This window comes from Periplaneta americana, chromosome 12 (assembly GCF_040183065.1).
Source record: "Periplaneta americana isolate PAMFEO1 chromosome 12, P.americana_PAMFEO1_priV1, whole genome shotgun sequence".
Lineage (NCBI taxonomy): Eukaryota > Metazoa > Arthropoda > Insecta > Blattodea > Blattidae > Periplaneta > Periplaneta americana.
In genome coordinates, this window is record NC_091128.1 from 148,071,321 (window position 1) to 148,098,807 (window position 27,487).

General features: G+C 36.5%; 1 protein-coding gene across 1 annotated transcript in view; it reads right to left on the bottom strand.

Annotated features, from left to right (window-relative positions):
• The window catches only part of Glg1 (golgi glycoprotein 1), a 55,799-nt gene extending 28,743 nt beyond the window's left edge, over nt 1-27,056 (bottom strand). The window contains exons 1-6 of the mRNA XM_069842212.1: nt 26,615-27,056; nt 20,294-20,626; nt 10,234-11,262; nt 7,814-7,983; nt 5,986-6,312; nt 2,138-2,345 (exon numbers count right to left, since the gene is read on the bottom strand). Coding sequence (XP_069698313.1) covers nt 2,138-2,345; nt 5,986-6,312; nt 7,814-7,983; nt 10,234-11,262; nt 20,294-20,626; nt 26,615-26,902 — 2,355 coding nt within the window. The 5' untranslated portion in view covers nt 26,903-27,056. The remainder of the gene's footprint in view (nt 1-2,137; nt 2,346-5,985; nt 6,313-7,813; nt 7,984-10,233; nt 11,263-20,293; nt 20,627-26,614) is intronic.
• Nucleotides 27,057-27,487: the final 431 nt, after the last annotated feature.

A 27,487-nucleotide genomic window follows, 5' to 3' on the forward strand; every position in this document is an offset into this window, starting at 1 on the left:
CAGCCTTAAGGTACGGTCACATGTCGCTACTTTTGCTGCGCAACTTTTGTACTGCAGCTGCAAAAGTTGCGTGTCGTGTTCACACGTAAGCACGCTGCACGCTACTTTTCGTGCTGCACAACCCGAGTGCAGCAAAAGTTGCAACTGGAGGTTGCGAGTCTGTTCACACACAAGGCACTACTTTTGCAGCCGCAGTCATGCTGCAGGTTTCCATCTCTGTGTTGACTTCTCAATATACATTTTGTGGTTATGTTCGCATTATTAAGAAACTCACGCGAAAGCTTACTTATCTATTATTTGCTTTTCTATCCTAACTAGTATTCAGAAATTGGTATTATTTTTACTATAAAGCTTTTAAAAACGCCTATATACTTAAATGATAACCAACAGCATATTCACGTAATCAATGTTGGCAACCCTCCTGTTTGAAACTACACTACAGAAAATTAAAAAAGTGAATTATATCGTCAGCAAATATGCTCAGACTGTGTTGTGCATTTAATAACTGTTACAAATAATTTATTTTCATCACATCTAACATTAAAATACATCCAAACAATAAAAGTATCATTGGCACATTTGGGTGGTAACACTGATCACAACTGCAGCAAAAGTTTCAACAAAACTGATATCAAAAATGCTGCGGCTGCAACCCTGAGAACCCTGTTCACACGTCGCTACTTCTAAGCTGCGCGCAACATGGAAAAGTAGCGAGCAGCAGGTTCGGCAGCCGCTACTTTTCGGGTTGCACCATTGTTCACATGTCGCAGTATGAGAGTTGCGCAGTTTTTTATACTGCATCGCTGCAAAAGTAGCGACGTGTGACCGTACCTTTAGGCTTATTATGCAATCTCCAACATGGATGATTTTTTAAAACCTTAGGTCCGCTCATCAAGCATGTGATTCACTGCTTGGTGATATCTTATCGATTCATCCACAGTATCCAGATCTGACATAGTCCGCATGAACAGGAACGACCCCTATGCCTCCCTGTGATGTTCCTGTGCAGCCTCTTCAGATTGATAGCATCTGTTCAAAATTCACGTGCATGAATCTGCTGCGTCCTTAACCAGAGGGACATACTACCATCAATTCCATGACTCACCAAGGTGCTATCTATACGATCGATGTTATACTTGACCTCATTGCTTGTGGAGGGGTTGCAGAATGAGTCAAAATAAAACACCCAAGTTCTTCAAACCATAAGAAGAAGATGAATGTTTCGTTTTTCTTTTTTATGACCAACAATTTCAATAACATCCAATTAAAATTGATTCTCTATACTGTCTAAGATATAACCAACAAGAATAAAAATATAGAGCACATCTAGGTCAGAAAGCATGGGTAGACATAATGGCTCTATTAGAAAAGCCAACATACTATAGTAGGAATGATCATGATTTTTAAATCAAATGTAGGAAACAGAAAACGGATGTAGGTAAATTCTCATTTTTAAATAGAACTATAAATGATTGGAATGACCTACCTGCAGCGGTCTTTGAGAGCTGTCCTTCCTTAAGGAGTTTCAAGAATAATTTAAAAAGTTGTGTATAAAGTGCAAATTAAAATTAAGGTGACATTTAACATTTAATTTCTTTAAGGTGACATGTATTTATTTAGCCTGAAGAGTTACTCCCTTGGTTTGAATTGTAAATTATTAAAAAAAAAAAGCGTGTAAGAGGGCCTTAGACTAGAAATGTTTAGCTTAAATGTAGTTCTGTTTATAAGTATGCATAAGGGTGTAATTATCTGTCTTATTTGAACTGTTGTATCAGTGAAATGAGGTGAGTCAGTGAAGTTATGGTTTTACAGTGCAGTGAATAGTTCCGATCAGTGATAATTTATAGTGTTAATGAAATGTGTCCTAAAGTGTCAGTGAAATGCGTCATAGTGCCACTACAGTGAGTGAGATGAGAGTAAAGTGAAAAACTATTGAAACTTATGTAGGGCCTATACATATGTAATTATTGTGTTAAATTGTATTGTATATTCTTATTGTATTGTGTATATAATTGTATTGTGTACTGTAATTTTATTGTGTATTGTTTATATTATGTATACAACTGCCACCGGGTGCTTGCCCACTTGCAGTGTAAATAAATACATATTCTAATGTTATAATGTTGTTATAACACACCTGTCCACCACCCTTCTGCACCTTGCTGCACAGTCTATGTACATCATCTTCACAAGCACTCTTGAGTCGTGGATCAAAGTCGATGTTCTCCCTCTGCTGGAAGAGCTGAGCACGTAACTGCTGCCGACACTCCTTCGAGATGGAGTGCTTGGCATCACGCAGTGTGTCGTTGCGTACCTGCTCGCTCAGGCACTGAATCACATCCGACCTGCACACACACGCAACTCTATGTAGTGCATCAATCTACACTCAGTAAGACTGGTCGTGGCATCACAGAACAGATCTAGGCATAGAAGGCCAGCTTAGGCTTATAGACAGGGCACTGCACCCTTGAAAAAAACGTTAAATTGCTTCATAGGAACCTCAAGATAGATTTTGTGAACTAGAAGAAATTATGTAGGACCTGTTTCGTAAAGAAACTAGTGACAAGTCATCATTATCCACAACATGAATTAGCCAACTGGCATGGTTTGATTACAAGTACAGTAGTCTCTTCAGCAAGTTACAAGAAAATGACAATTGAACTACAGTAGAACCCGATTATCCGTCACCCTATTAACCGATTGGCAGATTATCCGACCGTCTTTCTCTCGCTCTTTTTTTTTCTACAGAAACATATGAAGTACTACTGTAGTTATATTAATACGTACTTTTTTCTACGAGTGTTATTACAAGCCTTTATACTTACACAGTTTGGTCTATTGTTCGAATTGCCGCACTGTATAATTCCTACATAAAATGTGTCAAAAGAAAATGTGTTGCGCTAAGTATCGGAAAAAAGTGTAATAACTGAGTGGTTTGGGAAAAGAGAAACTGTGGCTCATCTCGCATCAGAATATGAAACTGATATTACAACTGTGCGCGATTTAATAGAAATCAAGGATAAAGTGTATAGAGTATGTATATCTACGACATGAGACCTTTACTATTCCTACATTTTCACTGACATCCATTACAAGAAGTTTCTTTGCCCCTTAAAAACACATTATTGACAACCGAACTTAAATTAGTGAACTTCTGATTCTCTACCTAGTGTGTTAAACACAAAACCACGGAGGAAATTACGAATCACTTAATTTACGAAACTATTTTAAGGTACGGATTATCCGATTTTTTCGATTAACCGTTCAGTCCATCCCCTTCATTACCACGGATAATAGAGGTTCTATTGTATTCTTATCTCAACATTAATTTGTTTCTTAAAGAAATTTAGTTGTCACATTTCCTTGACACTTAGTTCACTTTAACAAATGTAAGAAGTATGGTCAAATTTTTTTCCACTTTTCGAATTTACATTTTTGGAGTGCTGATGAAGTAGCAATGCATGAATGAAGTGAAGTGTTTCTAAAGAAATGATAATGGAGGAGGAAAAAAATACTATAAGTTATATGTTAGCACTGTGACCTTCTAGAAGATTCTATTGCATTTTCAAGTATTGGCCTTTTCTTACCATAATATTAACCCTAAGTTTCACTATACGCAATTTACCACATGTATGAGGAAATTTGAGTATAATGTGTATTATTTACGTAAAACATGCATTAAAGTCATAAAATCAAATTATCCCAACCATAGGTTAGTGTATGCATCCTACAACAGAATGCAGAGGTTACATAGGCATTTAAAAATTTTAATTAGGCCTAAAAAAATGTCAACCAATATTTAAGTTCTTGATAAGGGTTGTTTTGTTAATTTAAAATATTTCCCATCAAGATCAAGATCGTATATTTATTTTTCTTTCACCAATCCATAATTTGTGTATGTGGCATGACCTGAAACAAAAAACTAGGTTGTTCCAAATTAACCTATAATTATAACCAAATTACCCCACAACTGTAAATTGTAATTTACTACCGAACTATTAATGATATACAGTATTACTAAATTTATTAAAAACGTGTTCTAAACATGTATAATGTACACATACATGAATTTAGTTATTGTATCTCAGTTGATTTCCCAACAATATTGCTTCAAATGGATATTGTACGAAATGGAAATATAAAAATTGGAGATTTATCCTTCGAAGAGGTGGAAAAATTCAAATATCTTGGAGCAACAGTAACAAATATAAATGACACTCGGGAGGAAATTAAACGTAGAATAAATATGGGAAATGCGTGTTATTATTCGGTTGAGAAGCTCTTATCATCCAGTCTGCTGTCCAAAAATCTGAAAGTTAGAATTTATAAAACAGTTATATTACCGGTTGTTCTGTATGGTTGTGAAACTTGGACTGTCACTTTGAGAGAGGGACATAGGTTAAGGGTGTTTGAGAATAAGGTGCTTAGGAAAATATTTGGGGCTAAGAGGGATAAAGTTACAGGAAAATGGAGAAAGTTACACAACACAGAACTGCACGCATTGTATTCTTCACCTGACATAATTAGGAACATAAAATCCAGACGTTTGAGATGGGCAGGGCATGTAGCACGTATGGGCGAATCCAGAAATGCATATAGAGTGTTAGTTGGGAGACCGGAGGGAAAAAGACCTTTAGGGAGGCCGAGACGTAGATGGGAGGATAATATTAAAATGGATTTGAGGGAGGTGGGGTATGATGATAGAGACTGGATTAATCTTGCACAGGATAGGGACCGCTGGCGGGCTTATGTGAGGGCGGCAATGAACCTTCGGGTTCCTTAAAAGCCATTCCAGTCCACAATTAAAAGACTAATGATTATGCTATTTGTAAGTAAGTAAGTAAGTATTGCTTCAAATGTATTGGGTCATTTCGTACTCTGGTAAACAAAGAAAGTTTTTTTTTTACCAAGCAGTATCAGTGTGATCAACACAAATTTTTTTTACCCATATTCATTTCCTGTGTTTCTTAAAATTATATTTATGTAGGGTACCTCATTTTTTTATTTGCATAAACAATGACATACAACCTAGCGAGTTGGCTCAGGAGGTAGCATTTGAGACACGCATTCGGGGGTCCCGGGTCCAAACCCCGTGGCCGACCAATTTGACTGGGGTTATTCATGATTTCCCTTAGTCATAAAGGCAAATACCGGATTGGAAAGATACATGCCATTATTCATCACTGCCTCAATTATCAATACCAAAAACATTAATCAAAGTCTATAATCAGTTACATGAACACAAGCCATCTACAACACACAACACAAACAGGAACTCAACAAGAGTAAAAACGGCCTGCTGATATACCCACACATTCTAAACACGCGACATGACCACAGATGTTAAGGCGTGAATAAAATAAACTTAACAAAAAAAAAAAAAAAAAAAAAAAAAGATGCACAGTAAGGTTAACATAAAAATGATCTTCGTACACAATCAACTCTAATAATTTGGAGTGATTTATTACAGGATGCATTCAAGACTAATTTAGAAAAATGTTAAACGAATTATCTTTGCACCAAATGAGTGGTCTCTGGACCAAAATGATAGCATTTTAATTATTTAAATACAATTTAAATTAAGTGACATATTAAACGATTTATTCTTCTATCAAATACGAATGCTCCCTGGACCAGATGTTCTATTTTAATTATGTAATTACTTTATATTTATTTCTAATAAGTGCAGCAGAGCGCACGGGTACAGATAGTATACAATATATATATTAAATTGGCATGTGTTTGAAGATTAGGAAAAGTTTTATTCAATTAATTTTAACTTATACACAAATTAACCCGACCCACCCTACTGGCCAATTTAAAAAAGCAGAATTAGATGGTTAATGGAGCAGTAAGTAAAAGTCTGCATTATCACTCCATAATTTAGTGGCCCACTAATTTTAAAAATTCGTTACCTAACAACAGAATAACTTATTTACCCATTTATTTTCTTGCAATCTGATATGCGTCTTCTTGTAGACTTACTTGGTGCGAGCAGAGGGACAGTAGCGCATTACATGGGAGCGGCAAGCCTCCTTGAACTTGTACGTGAAGTGGTAGCTCTTGAGGGAGATTAGTTGGAAATGCTCGACAGCCGCTCGACACTTGTAGTCAGCACGCATGTCTGGCTCGTTCTTGTGCTCAATCAGGCACTCCATCATGTCGCCCTCGTCTGTGCCCATCTTCAGCTCGGCATCACAGTGCCGCTCCATCATGCCCTGGCATACCGACATGATCACTGGGTTCAGCTCCACACGTTCTGCCTGCTCCTCTGTGAAATTGGACACGGCTACTCTGCACTGCGGACTCAGCCTACAACAACAACTCTCTGCTGTAGCAACAGCACAAGATACCTACCACCAGAACAGCTCCATGTAATGTAATAATTAGGGCTCGGAAGTTGATGAAATATCTTTTTGCCAAGACATCACAAATTGTAGAATGCAAAACAAACTCGTTTCACTTCAACACGAACAACAACTAATATAATCTTCTTTTATTTTGCTTTGCTTTTTTTTCGGTCTTTTATTATCTATTGGGAATTTTTTAGGAAATGGTCTACTTTTTGTTGTATTTTTGCCCTTTTCTGTTTTTGAATAGACTTTTTTTATGGTGTAGCCATAGTCTAAATTCGAGAACCTACTGCAGATTGCTTATGCAATTTGATTACGTCATACAGGTTGCATCAGCCTTAATTTCTGATCATGTGTGTTACGTGTTTCCCCCAATTTAACGGAACAAAACAAATAATACTGCAACCACAGTCAGCATATTGTATCTCACAAGTAAAAATTGCTAAGTAAAGCAACTAATGATCCTTCAAACTCGAGATCCTACGAATGGCAATGGCTCTTTACTGAAATGCTGAATAAGAGATATGTTTGAGAATTTCAGTTTCTCCTAATATTTAAATGTGCATTCATGTAATTTCAGATACATATAATAATGATGATGATGATAATAATAATAATAATAATAATAATAATAATAATAACAGTAATAATACTAATAATAATAAAACAAATGATAATAATAATAATAATAATAACAATAATAATAACAACAATAATAACAATGATAAGAATAATAATAATAATAATAATAATAATAATAATAACAATAATGAGGCCGGAGGAAAAAGACCTTTGGAGAGGCCGAGACGTAGATGGGAGGATAATATTAAAATGGATTTGAGGGAGATGGAATATGATGATAGAGAGTGGATTAATCTTGCACAGGATAGGGACTGATGGCGGGCTTATGTGAGGGAGGCAATGAACCTTCGGGTTCCTTAAAAGCCATTTGTAAGTAATCATAATAATAATAATAATAATAATAATAATAATAATAATAATAATAATAATCACCATCATCATTATCATTATTATTATTAAAATCTTGGCAATCTTTTTTTCCTAATTTTAATGTCATATTTTCATAAATATAATGTCATTTTATATGTCATTTTTCTGTGATTTTTAGATCATCAACTTCCGAGCCTTAGTAATGATCAATTGTCATAGATTGCTACAATTCTTCACAGTGTCCTCATAAATGCTAAACTCTAAGCAGCAAGAGATCTTTTAAGAAATTTTTTAAAACAATTAGAAACTCTTTATGCAATCTTCTCGTCAGAACTGATAAGTTGTGGAAAGCAGTTATTCTAATGGACTTCAAATAAAAATCACTACTATGAAAATAACATACTTTCTCGTTACAAGTCTTATATAACAGAATTTCACTGTGTAACACATGAGTTTTTCACACAAGTTTCATAAAACTATGTTAAAGAAACTGAGAACTGTGTACTTACTCCTCCAGCTTATCCTGAAGACACACCATTTCCTCCCCTCGACCAGTCTTGCCTACACAGTGAGTTGCCAGGTCATCTATACACACCTCCTCCACTTCAGGTTGCAGGTCCATGCTGACAGCCCTTTGCCTCATAACCCTCCGAATCTCCTCCAGACACCCAGGCCTCAGCTGCAAACAGCAGTTCCGATCACAATGAGCTCTCAATCAAAGAAATGCTTCTTACATAATGAAGACAAAACTCAAAGTCAGCTTCTCAAACTTCACTGCATTACGAACCTAGTAACTATTTATCCATGAAAGAACACATCACTGAACAAATATTCCCTTTGATAAATAAATATCTAGACAACACAGTACACTGCATAGGATGTCACTTTAATATACATATATAATCAAAACTACTGTCTGATACAAATGGATGAAGCAATTGCCGTCCCCCCCACCACCAAGTTTAAGATTAAAAATCTAAAGACTGTATTTTTAATATTAAAAAATATTTCACTTTCATAAATGCTTAAGAAATAGTTAACGACTTTGCTCTTTGCTCAAATAAAACGTTACCCTTTGCTAGATTAGTGATTGTTACTATTGTAAATAAACGTAACATTTTTTGTTAACTGAAATTAAAATATTTACATCAAAACTGTGGGATTCATTTGTTTGCACCTGCAACATATTAATAGCAAGTGCATGTGAACTATGTATCGTATATGTAGGATAAGTTAAAACTAGGTCTATGTGTATGTATGTATGTGTGTGTGTGTGTGTGTGTGTGCAAACTGGAAATTAACTTTAATGTGAGATAAACTTTATCATAAAAAAAAAAAAAAAAAATTAAACCATGATATTAGCACTACTTGTGACATAAAATAACAAAAATACTTAGGAAATGGACAAAAAAAAATTAATTTTAAAAATATGTTTCGTGCATGTGATATTATGGTTTAAATTTCCTTTTTATGGTCAAGTTTACGCCAGTTTATGGAATGAAAATAGTTCAGTTAAGAGAAAATAGGGCAGGATTACGTCATGCGATATAACCTATACAAAAAAAAAAACACATGCGCACGCACACGCACGCACGCACACACACAGAGTTCTGCCCAAGGGCAGGTCTTTCACTGCAAACCCAGCATTCTCCAATCTTTCCTATTTTCTGACTTACTCTTAGTCTCCGCATATGACCCACCCATTTTAATTTCGTCTATAGAAATTAATATATTATTATTTTTGTTACTATTATTATTATTATTATTATTATTATTATTATCATTATTATTATTATTATTGTTTTTTTTATTACTATGTCCCCTCAAAAGATACAATACAAAACATTAACTCTTTGCTAATTCAACCATCATTTCCCTCCAGAACTCACTATTCATTTCTCAGTAACAACTTATGAGTTATTAGTTATTACTTATTACTATATCCAGTGAAGAATGAAAAAAGTATGCAGTGTCGTCATATGAGCCAAGAAAATACTAAGGAATACAGTGCAGCTAACATAATATGTTTGGCTAGAGAAGACAGTAAAGGCAACATAATGTTTGGCTTGGTTTCAGTGCAGCCAACACAATTAGTTTCTTTTCATGAATCACATATCATGTTTTCAACACAATTAGTTTCTTTTCATGAATCACATATCATGTTTTCAACACAATTAATTTCTTTTCATGAATCACATATGTTTTCAACACAATTAGTTTCTTTTCATGAATCACATATGATTTCAACACAATTAGTTTCTTTTCGTGAATCACATATGTTTTCAACACAATAGTTTATTTTCGTGAATCACATATCACATTTTACTTATATAAATGAGTGGAAAAAAAAAACATGTCATACCATAAGTACCATGTATCAGCCTTTGGCTGTTATTGTTTTTCTACCAAATCAGATATCGAGGAATGCCCTGACAGTGTTGTCACTCTACTTCAATATTGATATACTTATCAGCTTACGACACATTAAAGATTGTCACCTAAGTAACCCATATCAATAAAAATTAAAAAAAAAAAAAAATCGCAAAAATGCACATATCAGTTTATGGCTCACAACCACAGATTTACAACATAAAAATGATGTAATGTGTCACAAGGCAAATGTCAGCTTGAGGGAAATTTTAAGCCTTTTCAGAGACCGAATTATCTTACATGGCATACACGAAACTAAATTTTCGATATCAGGAATGCAAAAAACATATTTTCACAAAAATCTTTAAATTTATTTTTTGCAACGTCTCAATGTTCTCTAATAAAAAAGCTTTCAAAAGTGTTACCATGGTCATCGAATAACACCATACATTGCAGTTGAGGTCCCACCTGCTGGCCTCCTGACCTTGAGAAACGAATTCCTAACCTCCCTAAAATAAAAACCACATAGCAAATGTGTACATGAATGAAGGATACTAACCTGCATGTTCTTCTGTGGGTGATACGCGTATCTGTAGAGACAGGGAAGAACAAGGGGTCCACGCTCAGGGTCCATTTGGCCACTATCATCCCATGCCTTCTTGGCATGGCATAGATGCACAGCGTCATCCTGGCACTCCCGGTACAGCTGAGGATCGAGCTTGTAGTCGCGAGCTACAAAGTACTGTATCTGCAGGAGTGCAGCCTCGCATGCTGACGTCATGGCATCAGTGCCCAGCTTGTCCATGAGGCAGGACATCACGCGGGCGTCCCCACCACGCACTTCGCTGCAAGCCACATCCACCACCGACTTGCAGGCCTCCCGCAGCACAGGGTCCACGCGCCAGTCCTCTCCAGCATCAGTCTCCTTCACCAGCAGCTCCAGCGCACGCTGGCACTGTGAAGACACTCTCTCTCGCTTCTTCTTTGGCCGTGTGTGCTCCATCAAGCAGTGGATCGTCTTTCCGCCCACTTCGAGACGCGTGCAAAACTTTGAGATATCTTCAGAACATCGTGAAACAATCTCTGGCGAGAGGCGATAATCCTCCATCAAGATCTTGCGGTGGTCCACCATCTCCATCTGGCAGTCACGTGACACTTTGGTACCATTGCGGATGACACTCTCCAGACACAACAATATCTGTGCCAGTCGGATCTCCTTGTCGTCTGACACAGCGCGTCGGCAGTGAGAGGCGCGGATGTCATCCTTGCAGGCACGTGCCAGTCCCCTGCTCACTTTGTAGTCCTGTGCAATCAGCTTCTGCCGACGCGACAGGTGCTCCTGACACTTCTCACTCATAGTGCGATCCATCTTGTGCTGCATCAGGCATTTGTATACCTTCCCACTGCCAGGTGCCACATCAGGACAGAAACGCAGGTGATCGTCAGTGCAGGCTAGGTAGAGTTGGCGGTCGAGCTTCACATCATCTGCCTGTATCTCTGACAAACGTAGCACTTGCTTTAGACAGCCCAGATCCAGTGACTCCACATGCTTCTGCAGGCATACTAACGTCTGTCCCTGTGACTGCGCCTGTCAACCAAAATCAGTAATACAAAAATATATGTAGTCCTACAATAATGATCTGCAAGTAAATTTAGATCTATTTCGTACTCTTTAAAAGTGACTGGTTCAGAAAAACCTACGCAGATATGAAAGTGTTTATTTAAATATTGATTACACTTAGTGTAAGCGGTATAGATACTGAAATTTTGATAGCTAGATAACAGGCCTAAGTCTAAAAAAAAAAAAAAAAAAAGTCTTAATAAAGTTTGTTTGAATCTCAGAAGATTCCCCACAAATGACGATAATTATTTTTAGAGTTCAATATCTTCAGAAATGATAGTAGTTTAAATTAGATTACGATAAAAGACAACAGAAGTAATGGAAAACAAATCAACATCTGATGTTGTTGAATGTAGCATCACATAGTCATATAGCTCTGGAGGAGCTCTGTAATATGCATCTTATTTATGTGAAGCCCAAAATGTACAAAGCAGAAGTTCGTTTATACCAAGACCAATTTCCATGATTTAGTTATTTGATTTGAATATCCAGCTATTGATATGAATTATGCTAAATTCTCTTCTAAAATCATTAGAAACAGAGAGAGAGAGAGAGAGTGAGAGTGAAAGAGAGAGAGAGAGTGTGAGTGAGTGAGTGTGAGGGTGTGGGTATGGGTGGGTGTGTATGTGTGTGTGTGTGTGTGTGAGAGGATGAGGGTGTGGGTATGGGTATGGGTGTGTGTGTGAGAGGGTGAGGGTGAGGGTATGGGTATGGGTGTGGGTGTGTGTGTGAGAGGGTGAGGGTGTGGGTATGGGTGTGTGTGTGTGAGAGGGTGACGGTATGGGTATGGGTGTGTGTGTGAGAGGGAGAGGATGAGGGTGTGGGTATGGGTATGGGTGTGTGTGTGTGTGAGGGTGAGGGTATGGGTGTGGGTGTGTGTGTGTGTGTGTGTGTGAGAGAGGGTGTGGGTATGGGTATGGGTGTGTGTGTGTGAGAGAGGGTGAGGGTGAGGATGAGGGTATGGGTATGGGTGTGGGTGTGTGTGTGTGAGAGAGAGGGTGAGGGTGTGGGTATGGGTGTGTGTGTGAGAGGGTGAGGGTGTGGGTATGGGTATGGGTGTGTGTGTGTGAGAGGGTGAGGGTATGGGTATGGGTGTGTGTGTGAGAGAGGGTGAGGGTGTGGGTATGGGTATGGGTGTGGGTGTGTGTGTGTGTGTGAGAGAGGGTGAGAGTGTGGGTATGGGTGTGTGTGTGTGTGTGTGAGAGGGTGAGGGTGTGGGTATGGGTGTGTATGTGTGTGTGAGAGGGTGAGGGTATGGGTATGGGTGTGTGTGTGTGTGTGTGTGAGAGAAGGTGAGGGTGAGGGTATGGGTGTGTGTGCGTGAGAGGGTGAGGGTGTGGGTATGGGTATGGGTGTGTGTGTGAGGGTGAGGGTATGGGTATGGGTGTGGGTGTGTGTGTGTGTGTGTGAGAGGGTGAGGGTATGGGTATGGGTGTGGGTGTGTGTGTGAGGGTGTGGGTATGGGTATGGGTATGAGTGTGGGTGTGTGTGTGTGTGTGTGTGTGAAGGTGTGAGTATGGGTGTGGGTTTTTTTTTAACTGCATGCCCCATTACATAGTAATACCACATGCTTTGTAATTTCAATTCATCAGTTTACAATATCTAACATATTATAATATACACGTGTTTAGCTATAATCTTCATACATACTATGATATTGTATAATATAATATTTTAATTGCAATCTGTCATGATTAGTTGGCATATTATTGTAGATCATTGAAGTTTATCGAGCTGATGAAACGGACGAATATTTGCAAATACTTGCTAACTAGCTTGTCATGAGTCGTAGGCCAATCTCCGCCAATGTTTCTTATTCTTTTACTCATTTCCTTTCTTTCTGTATATAATTTTTTGCATTGGAATACGACATGATCTGCAGTTTGTTCTTCTTCTCCACATGGACACATCGGGTTGTCTGAAAGTCTAAATCTGTGAAGGTATGCCCTCAGCTTTCCATGGCCAGTTACTATTGCTGTGAATTCTGGAAAGAAGGGAATTTTCTGTCGTAGTCTATTCTTCACTGATGGGAAGTAAGCCTTACTTATTGCTCCATTCCTTGAGTCTGTCCACTGTTGCTGCCACATTTCGATTCCTTTTTCTTTTTCCTGTGTTATAATAACCTCTTTCAGTACTCTATTGTAAATGATTTCCCGGTCTTCTGCTGCTGCTTGCTTTGTAAGTCTATCTACTATTTCATTCCCCTTTATTCCTGAATGTCCTTTAATCCAGCCGAAATGTAATTTCCAATTCGAACGTGCCAAATTAATTATTTTTGTTTTAATAAGTTCTATTAATCAATTTCTTTTGTAGTTGTTTTTCAATAAGTCTAAAGTAATTTTACTATCTATATATAATGCAACAGATTTGTCGTCTTCGTTCTGAATTTCTTCTATTTTTTCCAGTATTTTTAATATTGCGATTTGTTCCGCTTGATTGTTGGAACACTGGCTATGGAGTTTGAATTTCAGTTCGCTTGTTAGAGTGCCATTCTCGTATATAATTCCTGCTGCACCGACGTTGTCTCCGGATTTACTGCCGTCTGTGTAAGCCTCAATTGTACACTTAATACCACTTTCCACTTCGCGAATTTCAGGAATTTCTGAAGGATGTCGCCAAAATGTTAATTCCAGGGGTGCATCGTATTTTCCATTGTGAACTTTCCTTGCAATGTAGGTTTGTACTGTTTGTTCTATGAGTATATTGATTGGTAGTACTCCAGCTATGATACATGAGGCATCGTAAGAGATTGTCCGATAAGCTTTGGCAATTTTTATATTAATGAGTCTTTGTACTCTCCTGTATTTTGCGATATTCTTCTTTTTTCGTATTGCTTCTATCCATACCGGAGCTCCATACGTCATAACTGGGAGTAAAGCTCCTTCATAGATTGTTCTCAATGCTTTATAACCTAAACCCCATTGCAGTTTGGCTGTTCTGGCTAGCATATTGACAAGAGCGATTGATTTTTATACGGTATGATCTATATGTGCAGTGAAGTTAAATTTACTGTCTAGATATATTCCCAGATATTTAATTTCTTCAGTTTGGTCCAGCTGTTTATGATTCAGATAGATGTTGACATCCCTCTCGTCATTTCGCTTCCTCGTTATGAATAAAACTTTGGATTTGTTGTCGTTGAATTTTATTTTATTATCAATGGCCCAATCTTGGATTTTTATTATATCCTGATTTGCGATATTTTCTGCTTCTATTTTACATGACCCCTTTGTTAGAATAATAAGGTCGTCCGCGAAGGCAATCACTTTTGTTCTTCTATTAAACTTCAAATTTAGTAATGAATTGTACAAGACGTTCCAGAAACCTGGGCCACAACATGACCCCTGTGGACACCCTTTTTGAACGTCTTTTTCGGTGGTGTGTGTGTGTGTGTGTGGGGGGGGGGGGTGTGTGAGGGTGAGGGTGAGGGTATGGGATGTATGGGATGTATGGGGTGTGTGGGGTGTGTGTGTGTGTGTGTGTGTGGGGGGGGGGGGTTTGTTTTTGTTTTTCTTTTAATTTCAGAACTTCGAAAAATTGTATTAGACTTTTTTGTTCAAGAACATAATTCCTATCACCAGTAAAATTTTCGGTATCTATTATCTATACCGTTTACACCCTGTACAGTTTAAAATAATAGATTTTTTCGTACATGAAGTCTTTGACAAAAAATTTAAAACATAAAAATTATTTGAAATCTTATGCAACAGAAATATTTCAGATCCATTTACAGGCAGTAAATAAAATACATGAAAACAATAAAAATAAAAATTAAACTGCATTGCAAACTTATAAAATCTGCACACATTAAGAGATGCATAAGACAAGATTGGCCATAATCATCATCACACTTTAACAACTCAACTGTTTACAAATATGTTTCTAATGACAATGTTAAATCCTTATGTACTATATTTTAAATCCACATGGTTTATAAAAAAATATAGCCCTGGTGGTGCAGAATCTAACATTTTCAATGCACAATAAATTATGTCCTGTCAGATATAAATGTCTCTCAATTTCAAATCCTGACTGTATGATGGATGTTCCAACACTTTTCAGTGGAAAACTTCTAATAGTGCGTTTGTCATGTTGTGTGTGGTCAGGAGTAGACCTAACTGTGCAGAAGAATAACACAACTATTCATAAAATTATAATCATGGATGAATTACAGATAAGACTGATCAAGACGCACTCAGATCACTTATAAAATACCCAATGTGCAACTTTCAGAACTCAATTTTGTCATGATGAATTTTGTCTGAAGACGTCACTCAGGGACAGGGTGCTTTCACGTGCTGTAAATCTACAACATAACCTATTGACTTTACTTGCCTTTTGAAAGAACAAATGAGGAGGATTTTTTTATTATAAAACTATAAATTAACCTATTCATGTACTCACACTGACCAAATTCGAAGGCTGGTATTACATTACCAAAGTTCTTTGACAAAAAAAAAAAAAAATATGATAAAATATTTTATCAGAGATCTGTGATAAAAGGTAGAATTTGAAGTATATTATAAAATATTTAATCAAAGATAACCTAAAATTAAGGAATTAGAACCATGAGCCTCAATTGGAAGTGAAGTAAAATAAAATAAAATAAAATCTATTTTGATCACAGATCTTCAAATGAGTGAAGAACAGCACTATGCTTGTTTAGCTAAAATTAGTTCAAAGCATTACAATGTGCATATTGCTGAAAAAGAGAGAGAGAGAGAAAAAAAAGGAAATGCCTATGGATTAATTAAACCACAGATTGCAAGATGTGATAAGAAAAGTACCCATCAAAGTTATTACAAGAGCTACAATGTGAGGACTTGAAAAGTTATATGAATTATTTGAGAATGGATTAAGATAATTTTCAGTTTGTCCAGACTTGTGTACAGCAGCTAATAGTCTGTTATTTTTATGTACACTTCTCATCTTTCATTTTTTTTTTCATGTGTCATATAACATTTAATTTGCTTCATCTTCTCATATCAGCATTTTGGTCTTAATAACAGTCTAACAATATTTACGTTTGCCATATTAGTTTCAAGCTAGTCAGATATTTTATAAAAGGTAACAAGATGCACTTACATTTGATAAAAGATCTTTTATCAAATAAACTTTTATAAGAAACCCCATTGCTGGGTAACTTTTGGTGCTGGACCCCGGACCATTTCACCGGCATTATCACCTTCATCTCATTCAGACGCTAAATAACCTAAGCTGTTGATAAAGTGTCGTAAAATAACCTACTAAAATAAAAAAAATAGAAAAGAAACCCCATTGCACTGTCATATATTTTATAAAAGATCTTTGACATATAACTTTGAAAGTGTAATACCAGCCTAAACAGATCTAAATTAAAAAAATATATAATAATAATAATAATAATAATAATAATAATAATAATAATAATAATAATAATAATAATAAAATTCTGGATGACATGGCAAATTTTAGAACATGAAGATTACAATATAGTATTTACGCATTGAAGTCCAAACAAATTCTTTATTCTTTATAATTTCTCAAACCTACGTTATATGACAGGCTCACTTATCATGTCTACCTATTGTAATTCATAAAAAGTACTACATAGATAATACAGTATATTGTTCTTTGCTCTATTATAAATTCGCGCGAAATGCTATATCTTCTCTACTGAGCTTCTTTGACTTTGCGACCTTGACATAATTCTCACTTCTCTGTGAAGTGGCAAGCTATGAACATCAAATTATTGCACGAGCTAGTGTGATTAGTTGCAATTTAGTCTTTCATTTATTTAATTTTATATGTCTAAATTTTTTAATATTGTTCTTAGTTCCAGTAATTTAATAATAAATTTCTGCTACAAAATACGAAACAATGTAATAATAGCCTACGTACTGTAATATTGCATAACAATATTTTGTCTAACCAATTTTTATGTTTAATTTTCCATCTAACAGCTGCTTTCAAAATTTTAGTCATATTTGAATAAAAAAGAAAGTGTGACATCTTAGCCCAAAGATCCACAATATCAGCATCATTTACATATTTTGCACTTGTCAGAACAATGCAGGCCTACCTATATTGACCTTTATGGAATACTAAATATAAACTTCAGGGTCATGAGTGAGACTTGATTGCAGTTGCTACACTACTTGGTTCCGGCCATTAACCGCGAAAGTATTGTTACTGTGAAGTCATTAAAACATTCAACTGTAAAAAGGAACTAGTACCACTCCTGCCACTTGCCATGCTTCTAATGAACATAAAAAGTGAAACCTTTTTTAACATTAAGTACGCATAATGTACTGTATTAAAATCCAACTCGAATTCTGAAGCACTTGACTGCAGTAGGTTCACGGTGATATTACTTTCGCTCAGTCGTTTAATTTAAACATTTGACTGTTTTATATTGTACTATGATTAAAAATTAAATTTAAAATAATTCAAACATATAATTTTTCTCCTATATTTAATATCCCATTTCATAAATATGCCATTATTTATTTATGCTTGAAACAAGACGTGTTATCATGTCGTGATTAACCCAGAAAGAAAGAAAACAATAATGAGCGATATTAGTGTATGATCCACCACGGCTTGTTACAATATTGTCTCTCTTTTTCTGTCAAACCTGTTTTACAGCCCCTCACTCTCCCTATTTCCCCTACCATGCCCAATGGGCATAGCCCATATCTGTCTTAAACTAATGTATAACAGTTTACACTAAATTCTGATTGCCTGATTAATCCTACTGATGGAGGACTACTCACAATAATAGGCGTAAGTGCCAACACTATTTTGGTTACCTACTAGGAAGTAATACTGCTAGTTTTTATATATATATATATATATATATATATATATATATATATAATTTACAGTTGCAGCTCGTGGTTTGAAATTGAGGAAATGGCAAATTTTCAAGGTCAAGCGCAGGAGTATTTGTTTATTTATTTCTATTTGTTTATTCCCGTAGCTGGGAATTTTTAACAATAAGTTGTTATTATTATTATTATTATTATTATCTATTCTGATAATAAATCTGTAGCCGAAATTTTTCTGGTAATTTTCGATTTTCCAAAAAAAATTGGTCCTAACATATATAATTAACCACCCTGAAACCGAAAATAGCTTTTTTGAAATTTTTGTTTGTATGTCTGTCTGTCTGGATGTTTGTTACCTTTTCACGCAATAATGGCTGAACCGATTTATATGAAAATTGGAATATAAATTAAGTTCGTTGTAACTTAGAATTTAGGCTATATGGCATTCAACATATTTTATTCAAAAGGGGGGTTATAAGGTGGCTTGAATTAAATAAATCGAAATATCTCCCTTATTATTAATTTTCATGAAAAATATTACATAACAAAAGTTTCTTTAAAAATAATTTCCGATAAGTTTTATTCTGTGCAAAATTTTGGTAGGACTGACATTTAATTATATAAATGAGTTTCAAAATTACAATAACAACGCCATCTAAGGCGGTGTAATGAAATAAAAAACAAATGACTTCGTCTATAAGGCACCTTGGACAACAACAATCGAAAGCTATGAAACATAGCCTACAGAGAATGTTTATGTGTTTGTATGAAGTAATATCGGAAGATAAATTAACCAATTTGTATAATTAACTATTAATTCACCATTGGAAAGTGTAGTTTCTCTAGATGGACATAAGGCTATAATGTTATTACAGTAACTTCTGAGTGAATTGAGGGCAGATAAGATTAAAATAGCTTGTTATGCACAGAAAACTTGATAGGCTATTCTGTACATTCGTTTCCTGCATTTCCTAAAATAATTTTTATGACCAAATGAGTGGTCTCTGGATCAAAATGATCGCATTTTAATTTTTAAATACAATGTAAATTAAGTAACATAATAAACGATTTATCCTTCTATCAATCACGAATGTTCCCTGGATCAAATGTCCTATTTTAATTATGTAATTACTTTATATTTATTTCTAACGGGTGCAGCGGAGCGCACGGGTACGGCTAGTTATATAATAAAACGGGCACTTGATTACTTGACTTACCTTCATTCATTTGCTTGTAGTCGAAATCGGCCCTTCTCTCTTTGGATATATTACACACACAATTCACTGTTCTCAAATAAACATTCGCAAAAGGTTCTCACAATCACAAGTTCACAACCACATACATTAGTGATACTCGTATTACAAAGCAAGCCAAAACTAATTCGAATGTTAGAATTTCCGTTGTGTTGTTTTCCCTTCCCTGACGGAAATTTGAAAAACTTTCACTTTATGGGATACTGAGGATACCATTTGTGTCAATGAATAACTAAAGACTCCTTCATCTTATCATCGCAAAGTTATCTTAAAATGCCAATTAGGCCTATGACCTACCATAAAACGAATGAGAGGCAGACACGTAACCTCAAAAATGGAGTGTCAGACATTGTTTCTTTTCTCTTCTCCAAGAGAGATTTTTAAAACTCAGAGCTAGAAAATGTTGGCAACAACTCAGGCATAGATCTCTACACCTTAGCTGTACCCTTATTAGCCAGACTCCACTGGGAAACCACCCCGTCCTGTTTCTATTGTGCGGAAGGGACAGTAAAAGGTTGAGCCTTTATTACTTATAACCTATCTCAAAAACATGTCTGTACCAACAGTTCCAAATATATTGACCGTTATTAACAAACGAGCCGAGTAAAATTTCGATGTTTCTCCTCTATTGAAAATCTTTATTCTACTATTAAACACAAACAAATGTCAAGATTTTTCTAGAAGATTTTTATAGGGGCGGCTCCGCCTAAGAGCCTTTAACTACGAGCCGCTACTGGTAATTTATATGTATATGCATATTTATTGTCATCAACTTGTTTACATGTAGTCATGGTCCTCACATCTAGTTTAAAATAAAAGTTCAATAAAGAAATACTGCACAATGGATCTTTTGAATTGTGAGAAAATGTCTCTCAAAACTTATTCTCAATCTGTGTAACTGTCTAGCAAAGAATATGTATGTCAGGGATATCCAACCTGCTCAGTTTGCAGCCGGCCACACTCATGCTTGTTGATGTCATCCTTACAGTCATCAGTGAAGTGTGCAATCATGCGGAAGTCACTGAAGACGACCCACTCCAGTCGCTGAATGAATGCACGACAGGGCACACTCTTGATGCTCTCACGACGGTCTATCATGCAGGCCAGCAGCGCACCCGTTCGGCCAGTCACCTTGCAGTTCAGCAGCTTCAGATCATCCCCGCACGCATGCTGTGATGACTCCTGCAGGTTGTTGTCATCGAGCAGGTCCATTGTGTGTTGCCAGATCACATGCTGGCATTTGGGTTCAATGCTGCTCAGCTGGTTCGCCTGAACAATCACAGACAGATATCGAAAAAAGGGATTCTTTTATTATAGGATATCGCTTAATTTTCGTCAAGTTTGACAAACGATGACGTCACAACATGGCGGTAGTTACGTCACAACGCAGTGACGTCACAACATGGCCACCATAAACCAACACGACGAGTAAATAAAACTATCTAAAAAGAATAACCACATAAATTGACGATATCCCATTCTGGAACAGAGCCCATCCGCTCTTATCCAAAATAGGATATCAGCAAAACAATTTCACAACATCCCATTCTGGAGTACAACCCATTTGCTCTTATTCAAAACAGGATATCATCAACATGATCCCATTATCTAAAAAGCAATAATCACACAAATTGACGATATACCATTCTGGAACAGAGCCCATCTGCTCTTATCCAAAATAGGATATCATCAACACGATCCTGGTAGAGGGGTAGAGAAGGCCTGACGGCCTTATCTCTACCAGGTTAAATAAATAAATAAATACTAAATAAATAAATACTAATTATCTAAAAAGCAATAATCACACAAATTGACGATATCCCATTCTGGAGAGCCCATCCGCTCTTATCCAAAATAGGATATCAACAAAACAATTTCACAACATCCCATTCTGGAATACAACCCATCTGCTCTTATTCAAAATAGGATATCATCAACACGATGCCATTATCTAAAAAGCAATAATCACAAACTGACAATATCTCATTCTGGAACAGAGTCCATCCCTCTTATCCAAAATAGGATATCAACAAAACAATTTCACAACATCCCATTCTGGAATACAACCCATCTGTTCTTATTCAAAATAGAATATCATCAACACGATCCCTTAGGTGAAATTTCGGCAATTCGACACTATACACGGCAGAGAAAACGCACTTATATCATTGAATTCACAGTATTCGATCTCATGTCACTGAGATATCATCTCAACTAACCCTCTAACCTTCTCACATACGTCGACCTCATGTCACTGAAATATCACCTCAACTAACCCACTAACCTTCTCACAAATGACGACCTCATGTCACTGAGATATCACCTCAACTAACCCTCTAACCTTCTCACATACGTCGACCTCATGACACTGAGATATCGCCTCAACCCACTAACCTTCTCACATACGTCGACCTCATGTCACTGAGATATCACCTCAACTAACCCTCTGACCTTCTCACATACGTCGACCTCATGTCACTGAGATATCACCTCAACTAACCCTCTAACCTTCTCACATAAGTCGACCTCATGTCACTGAGATATCACCTCAACTAACCCACTAACCTTCTCACATACGTCGACCTCACATCACTGAGATATCACCTCAACTAACCCTCTAACCTTCTCACATACGTCGACCTCACATCACTGAGATATCACCTCAACTAACCCACTAACCTTCTCACATACGTAGACCTTGTTCAACCCTACGTTTCACTCCTCTTGGGCCAGCAACGCACTCCATAGCCAAACAAATCACCAGTAGCACAACTGCTCACGAATTGAACAAATAATAGAATGATTTACACACCATCCAAACACATGCTTTACCGGTACGCCATTCAAACCTCATCAGTACCAACCACCAATAAAATTTACACTTATACCAACCTAACCACCAGAATCCACAGCGACCTCTATATTTACCCGCAAACACAAAATGTAACCCTACTAACCGATTACGTCAATCTTATGACATCACCCCATTCCCCAATCTAGCTAACATATATTCTCATAAACATACTACCGATATCCTATAGTCATATAGACCCTCGAAAAAATACATTTCTCGAACATCTATATTACAAATTGTGTCAGGTAATTTTTATAGCTGTATTTTAACTCGAAACCCCAAAGCCACATTTACAATATTAGTACTAACTAATCTGATGAATAGCTCTCTCAATTTTCTTATAGTTCATCAGTCCCTTATACTGTTTCTTCTACAATAATAAATTAATAATATACACCATCTCATCTCATAAAATCTAATAGTAAGAGAATTTTCACGTTCAAATAAAATTATCTCCCTTACTTTTTCTATCACTTTTAGTTTTTTGTGCCAGTTGTACAGTGCGTCTATGCCATCATGCCCTTGATAATTAACCAGCTGAGATGGCAAGTGTGCTCGCGCAATTTAACTCGTTAAAAGTTAACAATGGAGCTTCATGCACAATAGCTGGTTCTCTGATGATCAATATCTGTCTTCTAATGCTGCACCAATTTTATTCAGTTTTTCCTTCATAAGAACACGCCACTTGTGTCGTCTTTTTCTGTCATTTACAGAACCTGTTTCATTGAATCTATTAAATAACTTTAATAGTTTTTCTAGAGGGTACTGGCCTGTCAAGAAATTTACTTCTGAATTTTCGCTTCGTTGAAGCACACGATTTTCTATTCTTTATGTACGTGTTGTATATGTAAATATATTTCCTTAATGAATATCTTTTTACCATGATAAAATGATCTATACTTGTTTTTTTGAAAGATGGGACATGACAGGAGCGTTGCGATCGGAAAAACCACTGAATGTCACATAGCGTGGTAGGCCTGTTGCTATGGTAACAACGGTTGAGTTGCCAAACTTACCATTCCCACATGGCAAGTGCTTAATCGATCTTTTGGCGACATTTATTGTGCACACAGTGTTAGCATTGGTACATTTCGTCTTTGATTGTCTGTCGATTTTTGTGTTGTTTTCCTACCTTTGCGTCAATTGTCAATGAATGTTTTAACGTCAGCCATCGTAACGTCAGTTGATACCTTCCATCAGCTGGCAGCGTGGTAGTCCATATTGGCAACATAGCACTGTAGTTCCAAGTTCGGCCGCTAAACTGTCATGTCCCATCTTTCAAAAAAACAAGTATATTCTCTTTCTCAGCTAAACGAATACTACCAAAGGCTAAGTTACAAATAAACTGTTTTATTTATAGATGTCGTAGTGTTGATATGAACGGAAATAGTCTTGACTAGCTGAGTCAGCATACATGTTGTCTTAGCGGCAGAAGTGTGGCCTCCCACTGTGCATGCGGCCGGTCAATCATCACGGGCATGATGGCGAAGACGCACTGTACTATCACGAACAAACAATGTAAGTCATTTACTATTACAGAATTGAATAAGCCCATGTGGAGATGCTAAACTTCCATCGAGCGGTATCTTTCCAGGTGACAGATAGGGGAATGCCAATCAGATATGGCAGTTACAGGAGAAATAAAATACCCAGGGTGACCAAAACCAGTCACTGCCGGTTTGTAGTGTTTGAAGTTGATTCTTCGAATTTTAAAGGAACAAAACACTGATTAAAAATAACTTCGCCTCCAGTAGGATACAAAGTCAACACCCTTACTGATAAAATAAATCAGGTTAAAAAAAAACATACGAAGAGCAGCTGGTGTGGAAGAACATATTGATGAATTGGAGAGAACATTGTCAACGAGAAGGAAACTGAATGAATTGGAGCTAAAACGATCATTCAAGATCAGATGAGATGGAAAGATCTTTGTAAATATAATATGGCAGAAGAGGTTCGAATTTGTAAGTAGGCCTATGTAAAAATTGAATAAATAGGGGTCTATAACAACATTTTTGTCGTCTTACAGTTTCATTCATCTGAATTGGTGAAATCAACATGAAACTTGCTGTAAATATTCTAGGTTGGGTTCGGTTAAAACTTCAGTTAGTGCTCAGAAATCTACCCAGTAATACTGAAGGTGTTCCAACCACTTAAATGTCAATATGCAATCATTGCAATAAAAAGTAAAAATGAGTCACAAAGATTAGATAGGCATTTTTTCTTCATACATATTACATGTTTTGCAACAATAAAGTTATTTTGTTGTGTTGGAACTTGGAAGTAATATTATCATTTGATGCGAGATTTATGAGTATTTACACTACGTCACAGATTAAAGACAACCACCATTTTGTTTCAGAGCTACATCTAAAAGTCAATCATCTATCATCATCCAGTCAGACATACCCACAATTTTCGACTGGCTGCAAAAGGGTTGTATTTGTCGAATACAGGGGGGGAGAGCCATTAATCCCTTCCCATTAAAGGCTTTAAGGAACCAACCTGGACAAATACTCAATGTCCCATCCCTACCTTCCCATGGTGCAGCTGTTAGTAAGCATAATTTTACAAGCTGAACTAAAGGGAGGGGCTACTCATCAATTAGCACTGGTCAGCTTCATGAGTTAATGACCGAATTTGGTATAATTTTCCTCTATTCAATACCTAATTCCCTCTTTACCCTTTCCTATCCAGTTCTCTGACTGAACTCTTACTTTCTTCGATCCCGACAGTATTAGAGCATTTGAGGCTTGGGGGTTCATTTTATTTTTCTTCCTACCCTGTCTACTTTTCTGTTCCTAGTGCTGACCTGTTATGGCACTAAAACTGTCCTCCAGTGAGTTAAAGAGGGAAAGCTGGTGATCAACAAGATCTCCCAACTAGGTCCAGTGGATCTGTCAACCAACAGCAGGTGTGGTCCTTCAGACATTCTGGGGGTTGTGTGTGGATGAAGTAGCTACCAAAACATTAAAATATGGTGTTAACTTAAATTGGCTACAACTTGCCATTTAGATTCGGAATACCTCAAAATCTGTGCTTTAGTGGCTGACCATGAGAATATCTTTGAAAAATATTGGAGTGCAAGAAGTCAAGTGATTTTATTGTCAAACGCCTGGCATTAGAAAACAACAACAATTTTCGAATGAAAGAAAACTGAGGCACTCACTGGAGCTCTTCCCTTTCATTTTCTATAGGCTATCCGAGTCATTTTACAAGTGCCAGGAAATGGCGTTTGAAAAATGTCATGATGTTACTGCAATAACCTCTAAAAATTTTCAAATATTTGCACTCCTGCTTTCACATAGGCCTATTTTGTAATGTATAACAGTAAGCTTATCATATGTCCCGTAAAAAATGGCATAGTCTTCTTTTTGACATGGGTGTTCGGCATCTCCATAATTCTTGTTGGGACGCGCAAAGTCCCGCATTTTATTTATTTTTATTGGGTTATTTTACGACGCTGTATCAACATCTAGGTTATTTAGCGTCTGAATGATATGAAGGTGATAATGCCAGTGAAATGAGCCAGGGGTCCAGCACCGAAAGTTACCCAGCATTTGCTCGTATTGGGTTGAGGGAAAACCCCGGAAAAAACTTCAACCAGGTAACTTGCCCCAACCGGGATTCGAACCCGGGCCACCTGGTTTCGTAGCCAGACGCGCTGACCATTACTCCACAGGTGTGGACTCCCGCATTTTAAGCAAACTTTATTTCATAATGTAAAAAAAAAAATTAATAATTCCGATACCTGACGTTTACTTCATACATTAATATTGAAAAGATTGTTTTGATTTGTATAAATGTTTGCAAATGTTTGATTTCCAATAGCAAACATGAATGATACTGTTAACCTTCAGGCCCCCCCTCCGTATAAAGAAGAAAAAAAAAGTCGATTTCAAATTTTTTCTATGATCTTCCAGCTCGTAAATTAGTCTCATGGTAAGTTACATACAGTAAGTATTACAGAAACTTAAATTATTTACAAAGACTGTGGTTTACTTATGTCGGTTTTGTTCTAAAGTAAAACCATGAGAAACCATAGGTATACGTTTATTTTGACTTCATTAATTTCAACATCATACGTATAATAAGTAGGCTATATGGTACGTTGCCCCAGTAATTTCTCCTGGACCTCTCACAGTATTTGTAACACCCCGTGGTTCTATTCTTCAATAACTACAAAGGTGAAACTTCTAGGGACATTTAACTTTGTATTCTCTAAGCACATAAACGAAAAGGGGGTGTGACTGTTTTAGCATCTCTAAATTACGGAAGAATTCTGCGTTCGTGTGTTCTTATAAATAACTTTTGGCGGATATTAAAATAAATATGCCGCTGAGTATACACTTTCAAACGTTAAGATGTTAATGGTTTTTTTTTACAATGTTCTATTCACTAACCTTAAATGATTGAACACATTCCAAAACAAATAAATCATCACTGTTCGGTGGCAGTTGTCCACATAATCGTTTAATATCGTTCGTACAATCTGCTTCTTCTATCAATTTTTTTCTAATGACGCCACGTTTATTCCTAATGTTTATATCTTTCAAATTTATTTTGCTTGAATCGTTTCGTTGCCAGTCCGTACGAAGTACACTACTATCAAATCCAAGCACGATGTTAACGATATAAAACAACACAAAAACCACTAATAATATGCATGCTGACGTTTTGCACTTCTCCATTTTTATTCTGGCTTATTACGTTTCAAATATTCTTATCTTTTGAAGCTTAATCACACTAATATTGACATATACATATCACATCTCCTTGGATGACAATGATTACATTTATTTCCATTTCCCGACACATCAGTGTCATCAGTGACCACATCTATACTTCCAGTGCTGCCAATCCTGGAAAAATTTCCAGTTGTACGAAAAATTACTCAGGAAACTCAGGTGCAGATATAATTTACCATAAGATAGTTGCCCATAAGAACAGATTTGCCCAAAGAACATAGCAAATTATGAATACAAAAATAATAATTCCAATAAACAACATAATATACGAAAGTTTCCGATATAAGCCAAACAAAATATATATTTAATATTATAATTTCTCATCACTTCACTGTTCTTATAAATAATGTTCTGCACCTGATAACGTAAAGTATAACAATAAAAAGTATAATAAAAAGTGAATCAATTAATGTAAAGTCCATCGCTGTGGAGTAACGGCTAGCGCGTCTGATCGTGGAACAAGCGGGCCCTGGTTCAAATTCTGGTTGGGACAAGTTACCTGGTTTGGGTTTTTTCCAGGGTTTTCCC